This window comes from Nilaparvata lugens, chromosome 11, assembly GCF_014356525.2.
Source record: "Nilaparvata lugens isolate BPH chromosome 11, ASM1435652v1, whole genome shotgun sequence".
In the NCBI taxonomy this organism is placed as follows: domain Eukaryota; kingdom Metazoa; phylum Arthropoda; class Insecta; order Hemiptera; family Delphacidae; genus Nilaparvata; species Nilaparvata lugens.
In genome coordinates, this window is record NC_052514.1 from 26,507,083 (window position 1) to 26,522,428 (window position 15,346).

At 35.1% G+C, this 15,346-nt stretch overlaps 1 protein-coding gene across 1 annotated transcript; it reads left to right on the plus strand.

Moving 5' to 3' along the window:
* The first annotated feature begins 964 nt into the window (after window positions 1-964).
* On the plus strand, window positions 965-10,722 carry LOC111048524. Its single transcript, XM_039438013.1, has 4 exons — window positions 965-2,170; window positions 2,758-2,892; window positions 4,666-4,775; window positions 10,371-10,722. The coding sequence occupies exons 1-4, from the start codon at window positions 1,883-1,885 to the stop codon at window positions 10,600-10,602; spliced, it is 765 nt and encodes a 254-aa protein (XP_039293947.1). The 5' UTR covers window positions 965-1,882; the 3' UTR covers window positions 10,603-10,722.
* The last annotated feature ends 4,624 nt before the right edge of the window (window positions 10,723-15,346 follow it).

Genomic DNA, 15,346 nt, shown 5'->3' on the forward strand with positions numbered 1-15,346 from the left:
TTTCAAAACTTTTACAGAATTGCTTTGTAAAGAAAGAACAAAATAATAAAATCTCTGTCTTATTCTTTGTATAAAGTTATATCTATAGAAACATGAGTTTCAATACTATGACCATCATACAATAAATGTAGCATTTACCACGTCAATGACAATAAATCATTTACAAATAAGATATTATTATAGCTCGAGTCCAACCACATATATTATAAGGTTAAACCGTCAGTTGTATGTTTCAACTCAACATATAGGTAGTTTTGGGCAATAGCCTGTTTTTTGTGTTCCGAGTATTGTAGACTTTTGTTTGTTCTATCCAATAAATAATAACTATTGAACTATCTGCCTAATATACTTTTAGTGTGATGCTACCACCAAGAAAAATATCCTAAATTTTTCTCGTATTGTAATTGTTTCATTCTTGCCATGTTTAATAACCCTCTGACATGGGTTATGAATGAAAGAATTACAGATGAAAAATTAAAATAAATTAGGTAGGTAATGCTTGGTAGTGTATCTATATAATTATATAAAAGCGAAATGGCACTCACTGACTGACTAACTCACTCACTCGTAGAACTAAAAATCTACCGGACCAAAAACGTTCAAATTTGGTAGGTATGTTCAGTTGGCTCTTTAGAGGCGCACTAAGAACGGATTTGGAAAAATTTTCAAAGATACGCCCAAAATCTGCGTTTTTCCAGCGTTTTCACGGCTTTATCGAGATCAAATTAATGAACAGAAATTGTTCAAATTTAGTACAGAAGCTAAGCTAGGGTGTAATAAGGTTGTGTTAGAAGGAATTTGAAATAACGCCAAAGATACGTCCAAAATCTGCGTTTTTCCAGCGTTTTTTGCGCTTTCTCGAGAACAAGTGCTAGAGACAAGCTAGACCGCTGATCTCATTTTCGGACGATCCAGTCGCGGGGCTCCGCCCCCTGGCTAGACGGATATGGCGAGCGAAGCGAGCCTAACTGCTAGTATAGTATATAGGTAAAGGCCCGGTTGCACAAAAGCCGTTCAAATTCTAACTGCGATTAATTTCACAAGAACCAATCAGAGAAGCCTTCTTTTGGAAAATCCCTTTTATGATTGGTTCTCGTGAAATTGGTAACGATTAAAATTTAACCGGCTTTTGTCCGACCGGGCCCTTTTGTTACATTCAAATTTAAATTCGTTTATTTCCTCTTCAATGATACAAACATGTTTGAATAATAGTAACACAAAAATACAGAGTAAGAATATTCTTCACATGGGCTATGGTCCTGTGTTCGGAGAGTCTGAATCGATTTATCTCATTCGTGCAGAGGAAGTATTTAAAAAATTGACTCACTAATAAAAAATAGAATGATACAGAATATAGAAAAGAAAAAATAAGGTTAAAGCAACCAAATAAATAAATAAAGAGAGCAAATAAAGGCTTTATAACTGTAGAGGATCGTCCATCACAGAGGCCGCCGGGCTCATACACGTCCACAGAGAGAAGAATCGGAAAAAAATAGTAAGTCGCAGTCCAGTCCACATAATTCTAGAAGCCTACAAGAGGCTACGTGTAGGCATGACTCATATGCATGAGAATAAATAAATTGACACTTAAATTTTTCATTAAAAAACTTTCACTAACTTAAGTTTTAACTTTTATTAACTTTAAATTGACACTTAATTTTTTCATTTAAAAACTTTTACTAACTAAAGTTTTAACTTTTATCAACCTTTGACACTTAAATTTTTTATTAAAAAAATTTTTACTCAGAAAATTCAATGGACAGTATTTGTTTTTTACTGCTCATTAGTTGTGCACACTCCAATGATATTCCCTTCCTTATTATAATACTACTTCCTTCGTCCCTCCTTCTAATAATAATAATAATACTTACTCCGATCCTTGATGGCCGATTCGTTCTCGTCGCCAACAGCCGATCCGTTGTCAATGCTAGAGCACGGCATGCACCTGGCGGGGAAAGGCATCGGCCTTCTCAGGTCGCAAGGCCTGTTCGCGCAGATGATCGGCTCGCTGACTTCGGCCGTGAAGCGGACAAAGCAGCCAGTTGACCGCATCGACTTGACGGGCCCCGTGTCGGGCATTCTGGACCGGCTGCTGAGCATGCTGCGGCTTGATTCCAACAGCAAACTGCAGGCTGTCGCACTCAACGCGGTCGTCTTTATTGCTCAGATGGTGGGTGCTTTTCACATATTTATAATGAGGATTTTCATTATCCCAATGTATTTATTCATGGGTCGATTGAATAACAACTAGAATCCTAGAAACTAGTTCGTAATATCTACAACTGCATGGTATGTTGGATTGCATTGAAATTGTTTTTGAACACTAAAGTATATCCTACGGAAGAATTGATACCAAGCAATCAATTCTCGATTACCAGAAGATTGAGGATATATTTAGCATAGCCTATTTCTACATGACTTGATCTTCATTAAATTTGTGAGTACCTGCAGTAGGCTACACTACAGCAATGATAAAATATATAGTGAGTAATTGAATTTATCACACTTTAATGTGATTATGCTATGCACAAACAGAACGAGAAAATATAACAGGATATTTTGAATTGAATAAGGAAGTAAAAATTGTGTTTACTATTTATTAAACTAAGAAATAAAGAATTGTGTTTTTCAACCAGTTACTGTTCATAGTGTTTTCCATTAAATTCACTTTTCATTGTAAGAACTGTCGTCACTGAAGTGAATTATTGCTATGAACTATTGTTTTTGTAAAGCTTTGGCTTTGCCTTGATTATTTAGATCGACAACAGCTTGGCGATGAATGCTGAAAAATTATTGGGAAAAGACAAAACGAGAACTCAAAGTGATGACAGCGAGCAGCGAACTCCCGATGGATCTCCTCTCAATTGGGTCCTCCAGGATATGCCCCAACATGTAAGTAGTTTCAACTATCTTACTGGTATCTTCTCATTACATTAATATTTATGATATATTTTATTATGATAATATTTCAATGTTCTTTTCCGTGACGAAACACTTAATGCTAACTCTGTCTAGACACTATTTTTCAAAGTGAATTAATGTATTCCTCATTTCACAAGCATATACAGTAAATGACGGTTGCACAAAAGCCAGTTAAATTTTAACCGTGATTAATTCAACGAGAACCAATCAAAGAAGCCGTCTTATCAAAAAGGCCTTCTCAGATTGGTTCTTGTAAAATTAGCCACGGTTAAAATTTAAACAGCTTTTGTGCAACCGGACCAAAGTTCTTTTGAATATTAACTTTGAAACAGTGTCCAAACTAAAAAAGAGTTATGAATATTTCATAATTTTAACATTCTAATATTATTTGTTGCATCCCTCTTATTTGTTGCAAAGATTGTACTTATACTTATTTTTATTTTACTTTATACTTATTTACTTACTTTCCTTTGGATATAAGAAAATCAAAAAGTAATTAGCATGTTATTTTTTGTATTAATCAACATGAAATTGAACATTATCAATACTTTGATGCCTTTTTTAAAAATAAACGTTATTGATTTGAGTAGCAGATAACAGGCTTTCTGTTATTTAGATTCTGTTCTTGATGTCGATCTAGACCTTGCTTACTTGTGCTATAGGATTGAGTATGAAAATTATAACAGCAATACTGGATGCATTTCTTCAATGTCTATGGTTCAAGCTTCAATTATACTGATGTTGTGGAGAATGATGCCCGCATGATTCTCAGACTTGTGGATGGAAAGGGATAAATAATCTTAATTCTCTTGTACCTTGTGATAATAGTAATGTGTTATCTAGCTTCTGAGATAGTAATATGTTATCTAGTTTCTGAGATGAAGGATTAAATTTCGTAGCTGACCGTCAGAATCCTATCAAGTAATTTCAAAGCTGATGGACTGGGATACAAGAGTCATTTGATAAGTAGCAAGATAATAGGCTACACTAATACGGTACTACTCAAAAAAAGGTAAAAATTGATATGCAAGGAACTTTTAGGACTCAAAGTCAGAAGCCTTACGATGAAATCGAAGTTGTTCAATAATATTTTTTAAGTGTAATTTACTCAGTCCATATGCAAAAACCGTGTAACGTGGAAGAACAACGTGCCGTGATGACATTTCTAAGCTGGATTCGCACACAACAGTGACAGTGAACAGTAAAAATATAATTCCTTGGAGTTCTAATTGGATTATTCCCACTCAACACGGCTGAGTGAGTATGAATAATACCATTAGAGTTTATGGGAATTATTTTCTCACTGGTGTGTGCGGATCCAGCTTTACTCGTGGAAGATGATAAATGTCATAGAATAATGTTACATGTATACAGAAACAATTGTTTCAATATTAAGAAATGAGGAGAACAGTTTCAAAGTGGCCGTTAAAAGTTGTTCTTGTGTAACCACGCCGTGGGCTCTTGACTGAAGATTGAAGACATGATTTTGCTTCTTGACAATACCCAAAACTAGAGTGGGAGATCCTTCCACATCCCCTCGGGGATCTCTAATTGATCTCTTCATATCTTTGAACCCCTTGAGGAGCGTCAACAATGGAAACATTTTCAATCCAATGAGTCAAAAACCTTGTGTAAGGAAAGCAAGGTTCCGTGATACGATAAATCTATGCTAACTCAAATAATGAAACAGATTTTCAGTTATTCATGTGTTAACAGAATTTTAATACAATTTTGCTTTCCAAGGTGAAAGAAGATCTAATATTATCACGGCAAGAAACATTACCCGAGGAAATAATGTCGAAATTAGAAGAGAATCCAGCAGTTGGAAATTGTATCAAACATTTGGTATGCAGGTGAGGTTGTTTTGCATTTTGTTTCGTGTTCATATAAGTATTAGAAATAATATCGTTATATATATTTTATTGGGAAATATATCGCTTAATAGTAAAAATTGATTCATGGAATCCATTACGTACATAATTGAAAAATTCAAACATAATTTGAATGGGAAACAATGAGCCTTCCATCAGGAACTCCGATGCCCATATGAGCTTTTTCTGGTGAGTGGGTAATGGAAAGCGAGAGGGTAATTTGATGAAACGTCCATGCTTACCGGCGGGATTCGAACCCGCGACCAGGTAGCGCTAGCTGACTGAAGGGTGTAATGTTCAAGCTGGATTCGCTCACAGTGATCGAAGTGGTAGAGTGGACATCACTACTGTCCAAACTTCGCCACGTCAACAAATAAAAATTCATTCTATAACAGTGAAAATGTAATTCCAACAAGTTCTAATTGGACTATTCTCACCCGAATGAGTATGAATAATACCATTTAAACTTATCAGTATCGCGTTAGCTCTCATACAGTGCAGACGTACTCGTAGTGTAGTGCAGTAGAAGTAGTGAGTCAGCAGTTGATTGTTCACGGTATTTAAGTGGAACAAAACATTGCATCAAATTTCGGTTAAAATCCGCCGTCTTTATGCAATCGAAGTGACCTACTTTCGCGCGGCCTTCAATTTTCGTTCGCGCTCGCGTTTCCGCGATCGTGAGTGAGTACGAGGGCTTTTCGTAAAGTATGTTCGCAAATTATTGACTATGGCTACGTCAAGTGGAAAATTGTTGAAACTACCCAGTTTTCTTGCCCCGGAGTTTGAAGAGCAAGAAGACGAGGAAAGCAACATCGAGAACATGGACACCACCAAACCATCAGAGATCCAGTGTTCACCGGATCGTTATATTAAATCAAATAAGCTCCATTCAGCCGCCGAGCATGCACTCTTCATCGCCTGGAAGGAGTCGGATGAGAAGAGAAAGCAGCTAGAGAAGAGCAACGTAGAACTTCAGCGGAGAATTGAAGACTTAGAATTGCGATTTCAAAAAATAGAACAGAACATTCAACAACCATGCAGTCCAGCAGTTGCTGAAAACTACTCAACTAATGAGGAGGAGTTGGCAAAAGAGACTGAGTGGATCAGGGCCCGTAACAAACGTACTACAAAGAAGAGGAAACTAAATAGTACTTTGTCTCCTGAACCAAAGAATGAGCCTACTGGTAACCATCGTCAGTTGAACAAAATCACCTCATTGCAGAAGAATAAAGGTGAGGAAGTCAAGAACAAGAAGAAAGAAACGCCACCGCCACCAATCATAGTGGATGGTATAAAGAGCCTGGAGTCTCTTCATAAAAGTTTGAAAAAAGTGACTTCAGATGAAAAATTTAGAATAAAGCTCTTGAGTAGAGAGACTTTCAAAGTAAATTCAGTAGATTCAGAAACGTACAGAAATATTACAAAAGAATTAATCAACGATGGTTTCAACTGGCACTCGTATGAAAACAAACAGGTGAGACCCATAAGAGTGATGATAAAAAAACTTCATCACTCCTGTAGTATAGAATCCATAATGGAGGACTTAAAGGCTAAGGGATTGCTAGTGGTAGATGTAGTGAATAAGTTGAAGTGGAAAACTAAAGAACCATTAGACATGTTCATGGTTTCATTCAGCGCAGAAGAGAATGTTAAGAAGGTTTTTGAACTTAAACATATTCTGGGTTGCAGAGTAGAAGTTGAAGCATTGAAGAAAGTTAATCTAATACCTCAATGTAAGCGTTGCCAGGCTTTCAACCACACTCAGGCTTATTGCAACAAGGAGGCCAGATGTGTGAAGTGCGCTGGAAAACATGCATCAAAGGAGTGTACGAAACCTAGTGAAGCACTACCGAAATGCATTCATTGTGGTGAAGCTCATCCTGCAAGCTACCGTGGTTGCTCTGTAGCAATTGAGTTACAAAAAATACGTAACTCGAGTAGGGTAGCCAGTAAGAATATAACATCAAAAAATGTTGTCGATTCTCAGGCTCGGAATGTGGCTAATTCTCAAAGTAGGCCCACTCAACATCAAAGTAGGCCCACAGAAAAGAGAATGACTTTCGCCGAAATCGTATCCAAAGAAAATAAATCGCAGATGAAGAAAAATGAAGAAGTAAAAGACACCTCACAAATCCTACAGCTCATCTTATCTAAACTTGATAAACAAGAGAAAATAATTTCATCCCTTCAATCTCGCATCGAGAAATTAGACAATAATAGACAACAAAAACCAAAATGATTCGTTCACTAAACATAATGGAATGGAACGCAAATGGACTCTTACAACGACAACTGGAATTGGAAGCAGTTCTAAACATAGATAATGTAGATATTTAAAGGTGATGATTTCTTGATCCATTCCGAGCTGCTTTGTATAAACACACTTTTTTCTATGTATTTTAACACGACATGCAGTCAATTATTGAGTAAATATTAAAAAACTTTTACTTACTGACTGGAGTACTTTCAATTGCTTGGCAATCATTTTCAACAGTGTTGAAAATGTTGCCAATAAAAACAGTTTGAAATTGTTGTCAATAATTGACTGCATGTCGTGTTAAAATACATAGAAAAAAGTGTGTAGATATTTGTCTCATTTCTGAGTCTCACTTTACAAAACAGTCCTACATAAAATTTAAAGGTTACAGGACCTACCACGCCTTACATCCCAACAATGTTGCGAGAGGGGGGAGTTCAATCATAATCAAAGAGAGCATTCAGCATAATGAACACGTTAAATTAGAAACTGAACGAATTCAATTGATAGGAGTATGTGTGGAAGCAGTTAATTATCGATTTGTAGTTGCAGCTGTCTACTGTCCTCCTCGATATTCATTCAGAAAAGAAGATCATCTATCAATGTTTGATATGTTGGGAACGAGATTTATCCTTGGCGGTGACTTCAATTCAAAACACATTCATTGGGGATCACGATTAACAACTCATAAGGGCAAGGTACTTTACGAAGCTGTAAGAGAGTCAAGATGTGAATCTCTTTCAACTGGAAAACCAACTTATTGGCCTACAGATACAAGTAAGATACCTGATCTCATAGACTTTTTCATAATCAAAAACATTTCAGTAAACTATTTGCAAGTAGAGGAAAGTTTTGATCTCAATTCAGACCACTCTCCAATTATTCTGAAGTTGAGTGACACTATTTTACAAAAACAAAATAATTATCCCACACTAGTTAATAAGTATACAGATTGGGATGGCTTTCAGCAAGTGTTGGAGGAAAGAATTAACCTGAATTCACCATTAACAACTGCAGATCAAATAGATGAGGAGCTGGAAAAATTTGTTACTGATATACAACAGGCAGCCTGGTGTAATACTCCGCAGACTAGGAAACGAAGAACAGTAGGAATAATTATCCATTGGAAATAAGAGAAATGATTGCAGAGAAAAGAAGAGCTAGAAGGAGGTGGCAGCATTCACGTTCTCCTCAAGATAAAAGATTACTGAATACTCTCACACAGGAACTGAAAAGAGAGATACAGTTTATTAAAAATGAATCAATCAACAGTTACTTGAGTAATTTGACAGGACAAGGCAACACTGATTACTCACTATGGAAGGCTTCTAAGAAAATAAAAACACCCATCCAACAAGTTCCCCCTATTAGGAAACTGAATAGACAATGGGCCAAGAATAATGAAGAAAAGGCACAGGCATTTGCTGATCATCTTGTGAATGTCTTCCAGCCAAACGTTGCAGCTCAAGAAGATCTAGAAATTGAAGGTAACATCATGCAGGAAAATCAAGAACTAATGAATGTCTCAGTAGAAGAAGTGAGAAAGGAAATAAAACTTATGAATGCTAAGAAAACTCCAGGATTTGACCTGATAACTGGCTTAGTCCTGAAGCATCTACCAAGGAAAGCACTCATCAAGCTAACAAACATCCTGAATGCTTCATTCAGACTCAGATTTGTACCAGGAGTCTGGAAAGTAGCTGAAGTTATAATGTTACTCAAGCCAGGAAAAGAACCACATGAAGTAGCTTCATACAGACCAATTTCATTGTTACCTGTGTTATCAAAGTTGTTTGAGAGGATATTATTGAGTAGACTCAAGCCAATAATTGAGAGAAAGCAATTAATTCCTAATCATCAATTTGGTTTCAGAAAAAAACACTCCACAATTGATCAAGTACATAGGATAGTTAATATAATAGAGAAGAGCTTGGAAGAAAAAAAGGTTTGTTCAGCAGTTTTTCTCGACATAGGGCAAGCTTTTGACAAAGTATGGCATGAGGGACTTCTTTATAAACTGAAGAAAATGCTTCCTAAGCAATTTACAGAAATATTGCAATCATATTTGACAGGAAGGTACTTTAGAGTCAAATATGAAGATTCATATTCTGATCTAAGAGAGATAAAAGCAGGAGTTCCGCAAGGAAGTGTTTTAGGACCAGTCCTTTATCTTCTCTTCACTAGTGATATCCCTAATTTGGAGGAGAATACCACAGCCACGTTCGCAGATGACACCGCCCTACTAGCAGTAGACAGTGATGTTGGTATTGCAACAGCGAAGCTTCAGAGATCTGTCAACAAGATACAAGACTGGACCAAAAAGTGGAGAATGAAGCTCAATGAGGAAAAGTCGATTCATGTTAACTTCACCAACAAGAGAGCTGTGTACCTTCCAATCAACATCAATGGAATTAATATACCACATGAAAATCAAGCTAAATACCTAGGTATGACTCTTGATGCTAAGCTTCGCTGGAAAGAGCATGTCAAAAAGAAAAAAGAAGAACTGAACATAAAATACAAGAAATTCTACTGGCTTATTGGAAGAAACTCATCACTTTCAATACCAAACAAATTGCTCCTCTACAAGCAGATCTTCAAACCTGTTTGGACCTATGGAATACAACTATGGGGCTGCACCAAACAGAGCAACGTCACCATCATACAAAGATTCCAGAACAAGGTGCTCCGAAACATCGTTGATGCTCCCTGGTATGTGCGGAACAGCGACATCCATAGGGACCTGGGAGTCAACATGGTATCCTGTGAGATTCAAAGGTATGCAGAAAGTCATGAAGAACGGCTCCACCAACACACGAACGTCGAAGCAATCCAGCTGCTAGACAACGGAGGGTTGGTGCGGAGACTGAAAAGAAGGAAACCATTTGAATTGGTGTGCAGTGAAAGTGGTGTCTAGTGAAAAAGCAGAGCAGTGATTGAGTGAAACCTAGCTTAAGTAGTACAGTTAATAGATGTACATAATATTATTAGTAGGTAGCAGTAAGAAATTCTAAAGAGAGTTTCACTGTAGTCCATTTTATATACAATTAGTAAATTAGGTTTGATAAAATTTGCTCATTAGTCTCAAGACTAGATAGCAATAGTAATGTGATTAAAAAAAAAAAAAAAATTTAAACTTATGGAAATTATATTTTCACTGTTCACTGCAGTAAGTGTTGCATGCAAACACCCTGCAATCCAGCTTTAGTCGTCTCGGCTATCCTGGCCGGCCTCAATTGAGGGCCTTCTAGTTAATAGCAAGAGTGAGCTATTTTATGTTTCTTTGTGTTCACTGTGAATAATTATGATGTATTTTCCAGGCTGTCGCCGGTTATTTGGGGAATGCAGAAAGCTACAAACAATCTGTTTCTCAACAAGGAATGGATTTTTGACAACATAGAAGAAACCTCAGACCAAATTATTCGATCTAATCAGAATCCAAAGAAAACACCTCTACAGTTGATGTTTTCTGAGCTGCCGACTATAGAACAGTACACTGAGCACATGAAATACTGCCAAAAAACTCTGCCACCTTGTGTTTCAAGAAAATAGGTTCTATGGATATGAATTATTATTGAATCAATTTTGTTTTCTCTCTAAAAAATCTGTCATCATCTAGTGCTGTAACTTTTCTAATTAAGAATAAATCACTTGTTTAGTTACTGAAGCTTTCTCGTTGAGATATCTTTCATAAACCAGCTCTGACTATAGCCTACTATTGAATATACTCCAATTGTACCGTATTCAAATATGTTATATTGATTAGTACAGTAGCAATTACAGCAGATACCGTACAGTACACTTTTCTATTTAATCCAAGCTACACTTCATATTATATTTAATATTGTAGCTCATGTTCTCTAGAGCATGAATTATATTATTAATAATATAGAAATGTGCACCTTCTGAATATTTATAATTGCATAGTTGAAACAATTGTTATTGTATTTTTAGTCAAGGAATAATCTTGATCTTCAATCTTCATTCATCCAAAGATTGCATTTGAATTTTTAGTTTTGTCTATTTTCATTGTCCACTTTGAATCAGTAAAAGTAGTCTACAGTGAGATTCATTTTAAAATGTCAGAATTCCTCATAAATAAAATCAAAGGTTCCCATTCAATCAATGCTGACAGTTTCAAGTAGATCTCACTATAGTTTGTGTAAAACAAGTTGAGACTTGGCCCTCCATTCGAAGAAATTACAGGGTTGCCAAATCGTGTAAAATTGCAACTTTCTCAAATTTCCAATTCAACGTCAGAATTGAATGAAGAATATCATCCCCGATATCCTAGTAGTGCTAAAGTTTCAGGGTTGAAGGATTGAAAGGAAATTTAACTTTTATGATAAAATTGGAAACATCGCGAAGATTTGTTTTTCTTTTGAATATCACTTCTCTTAGAATCATGGGGCGTCGTAATGCGTAATAATTTTACATCAAATTAACGGGGAAAATGTTTACTTTCTATTGGTCTCTGGATCATTTTTATACGACCCACAGTTATTTTTACTTTTCTTGCCCTATTACCATAGGTAAGGAAAGTATTGCTTTCCAAAAAAAAATTAAGGTACCCTAGTTTCAAGTTTTCTGTTCGTTTCAAGGTCCTCTGAGTACAAAAACATGATTTTTGGGTGTTGGTCTGTGTGTGTATGTGTGTATGTCTGTGAACACGATAACTCCATTCCTAATTAACCGATTGACTTGAAATTTTAAACTTAAGGTCCTTATACCATGAGGATCCGACAATAAGGAATTCAATAAAATTCAATTCAAGATGGAGGAAAAAATGGCGGATGATTACTAAAAAACCATGTTTTTCTCGAAATCGGCTCTAACGATTTTCTTAAAATTTTTACCATGGATAGCTATTTATAAGCCCTTTCAACTGAGATGAGTCTCATTTGTGGGAAAATTGCAGGAGCTCCGTAATATTCTTGAGAAAAATGGCGGATAATCACTAAAAAACCATGTTTTTCACGGTTTTCTCGAAAACGGCTCTAACGATTCTCTTTAAATTAATACCATGGATAGCTAGCTATTTATGAGCCCTATCGACTGACATGAGTCTCATTTCTGTGAAAATTGCAGGAGCTCCGTAATATTCTTGAGAAAAATGGCGGATAATTACTAAAAAACCATGTTTTTCACGATTTTCTCAAAAATGACTTGACCGATTTTTTTCAAATTTATACCCTGTATTTATCAGCTTTATTAACTGGCATGTGTCTCCTTTCTGGGAAACTAATGGGGGGTCCACCCCATCCTTGAGAAATGGACTTTGTAACCTCCTTCTCGTGCATGAGGTAGGTAGGTAGAGCATTTCATAAAAAGAACACATAGTCAAGATATTTCATCTGTAGAACAGCTGTTTTGACGACTTTTAATAAATATCATCGAATTTCACAATTTACACAAAGGAAAAAGTACTCTGAAAACAATAATTGTTTAATTAAATAAATTATTTATTATATACACACATATACAGTAGTCTGATCGTACTTTCAAATATGTTGCTGCCAATCGTCATTATGTTATTCCCCTAAATTATTCTCCTTTAAGAATGGGGCTTACAGTTCAATGAGCAAGGAAAGTTGTATGAGTGCGCCACACCAGATTTTTGAATTAATGATTATGTTCGTCAATGTCGATACATTTCGAGCAGAAAACATGAAATTTTCGACATGCTAGAAACTTTTTTGTTTCAAAAGATAAGTAGGTGTTGAAAGCAAGAAAGTTTCTTGGGAATAATTGAATTTATTTTTCCAATTATTGTCAAACGTAGGCCTACTCGGAAGAACGTATTTTGGCCTCTCAGGAATTTCAAAGTCAAAAGGATAGCGGCTGAATGGTGTGCCACCATATGCTATCAATAGCTGGGATCAACAAATTCAAAATACAGAACGATTGAAAAATTCAGCAACTGCAAGCCAGATGATTATCCTATTATATTAATAGTATTGTACCCACTGTAGATTAAATTTGTAATGTGTGATTGTTATGTGAAATCTGCACTGTAAGTTATCTTGTATTACAGAATTAATAGATTAAATGAGTGAAATATGTTTGAAATATTTATACAGTATTTATTTGTTGTGTAATACATGATACCATAGAGAAACGATAGCGTAAGTAGATAATCCCATGGTATAGGGCGTTTATGTCGCAACTTTTACTGTTATCCCAAGCCGATAGTTCAGGTAGTTCTTTCCCATGCAGCTGTGTGACGCTGGTGATCTCTCAAATTGTGCCGTTCCTACACTCTCACCCCAACAAAACAGTATAATCGACAGTAATCGGCTTGAGATAACAGTAAAAGTTGCGACATAAATTCCCTATACCATGGGATATCTACTTACGCTATTGTTTCTCTATGATGATACCTTCTGATGGTACATTTTGATACCAATAGAAAAATCTACAAGTGAGTTCATAATTATTTAAGAGGATCCTCAGTGCTACGAATTGATAGAATTTTCATAAAGCTAGCTCTTCGAGGGTATAACTTAAAAATCAAGCTCGATTTAGATTTGATTGCGCAAGTAATATTAATAAGGGAAAAGTCATATTTAAAATATATATATACAGGGTGTTCAGAAGTAGTGTCGAGAATTTAAGGGTATTGTACCTGGATGCTAGGAGACTACAAATGTCATATTTGAAGTGTCCAAAACTCAGCGGTTATCCTTATAGCTGCCATTTTGTTTTTTTCACTTAAAAATTTTTATCTCAAGAACGAAATGTTGTATTGATCTGAAATTTGGCATGAATATTTATGCTATAAAGACTCAACTATAAAAAATAAAAAAAAAATTTTTCGTTGAAATTTTTCAAAATGGCGGCCATTTTAAATTTTTGATGGCGAATATCTCGAAAACCGTCCATTTTACAGAAAATTTACAAGAGACAAAAAAGTTAGCAAATTTTTTCACGATTCCAATGATACCTAATTTATTAAGAATGGTCGAAGAATAACAGAGAAATTAATTTTTTTCGTACTGCATGCATGACCACTTTTCACCATTTAAAGATCAATATTAATTTTTTTTATAATTTCATGAAAACCGTTCTTATTACAGAAATATACAAGAATAACTGTCCTCCAAATTTTATTTTACATTGAAAAATATTAATTTCACTCAAATCGGTTCACTGATACTAATTGTCACGTTATTCTTTATATAAAAATAACGATTAGCCTCCTGCTTGGCATCAGTCGGTAAAGCATGAGATTTAATATAATTAGGTCGTGGTTTTCTAATAGTATTCAGTCTTAAAAAATCTTGATAGGCCTAGATATGGGCTTCTCCAATAACTCTTGTAATTCAATAAATAATAAATATATATAAAAATGATACTTATACTATAGAGATGAGGAATAAAAAATAAATTGCACACCATGAAAATTTCACACATATATTACACAAATAATGCGAAGATCAATCGAGGCAAAAAATATATATAGAGCGATAAAAAATATAATATAAAAAATAGAACAATAATTTATATCAGCAAAATATCACAGGCTAAACTTTATATTCTAGATTTATGGCACGAAACATTACCATGTGCCTTTATCTTAAAATCATATGCATTCTTTTGCATGTAGCTGCGATATGCACTTGCTAATACTTGTCGACTTGGACAATTCAATTAAAAATATGTGCTTTAAGATCAGCTTGATAAATTAGCCACTAATAATCCAAATATATATATATATTAAAATCTCTAGTATTTAGTAGATTTATTTGTATCGAATATATATTTTTATCTCAGGGTGCAAGATTCGGCACCTGACGGAATAGGTAGAGCCATTCATCTAGTGAATTAGAACTATGATAAATTATCGCAAATTGTATTGCAAAAAATTAAATATTGTATGCATACGTTTGATAGCCTAGATTTCGTACTTCTTTGATTAAATAGAAATTTCTAAAATATTGATCTATATTTTTCTTTCAATTAAATACCTTTAATACTAATTTTTACTTGCGCAAGTATTACTCTTATTAATTTCTCAATTTATAATAACCCTTTCGGCGAGCTAGCTTTGATCATCAGATTATTTCGAAGCACTAGGGCGCCCATCACTAAATTCAAATTTAATCACTCACGTGTCGAAAATCTTCTTGTAAGCCGCCGATGTCGATCCAACTCCATGTGGTCCGGGAATATGGTAGCCGGAATCGTCTCCTCCAAGGGGTTATAAATTTAATAAAAATGAAAAATGACTTCTGCTTCAAAATAGCATCACGAAGTCTTTTAAGAAATTTAATAATTTACTTTAACTTTAATTTTT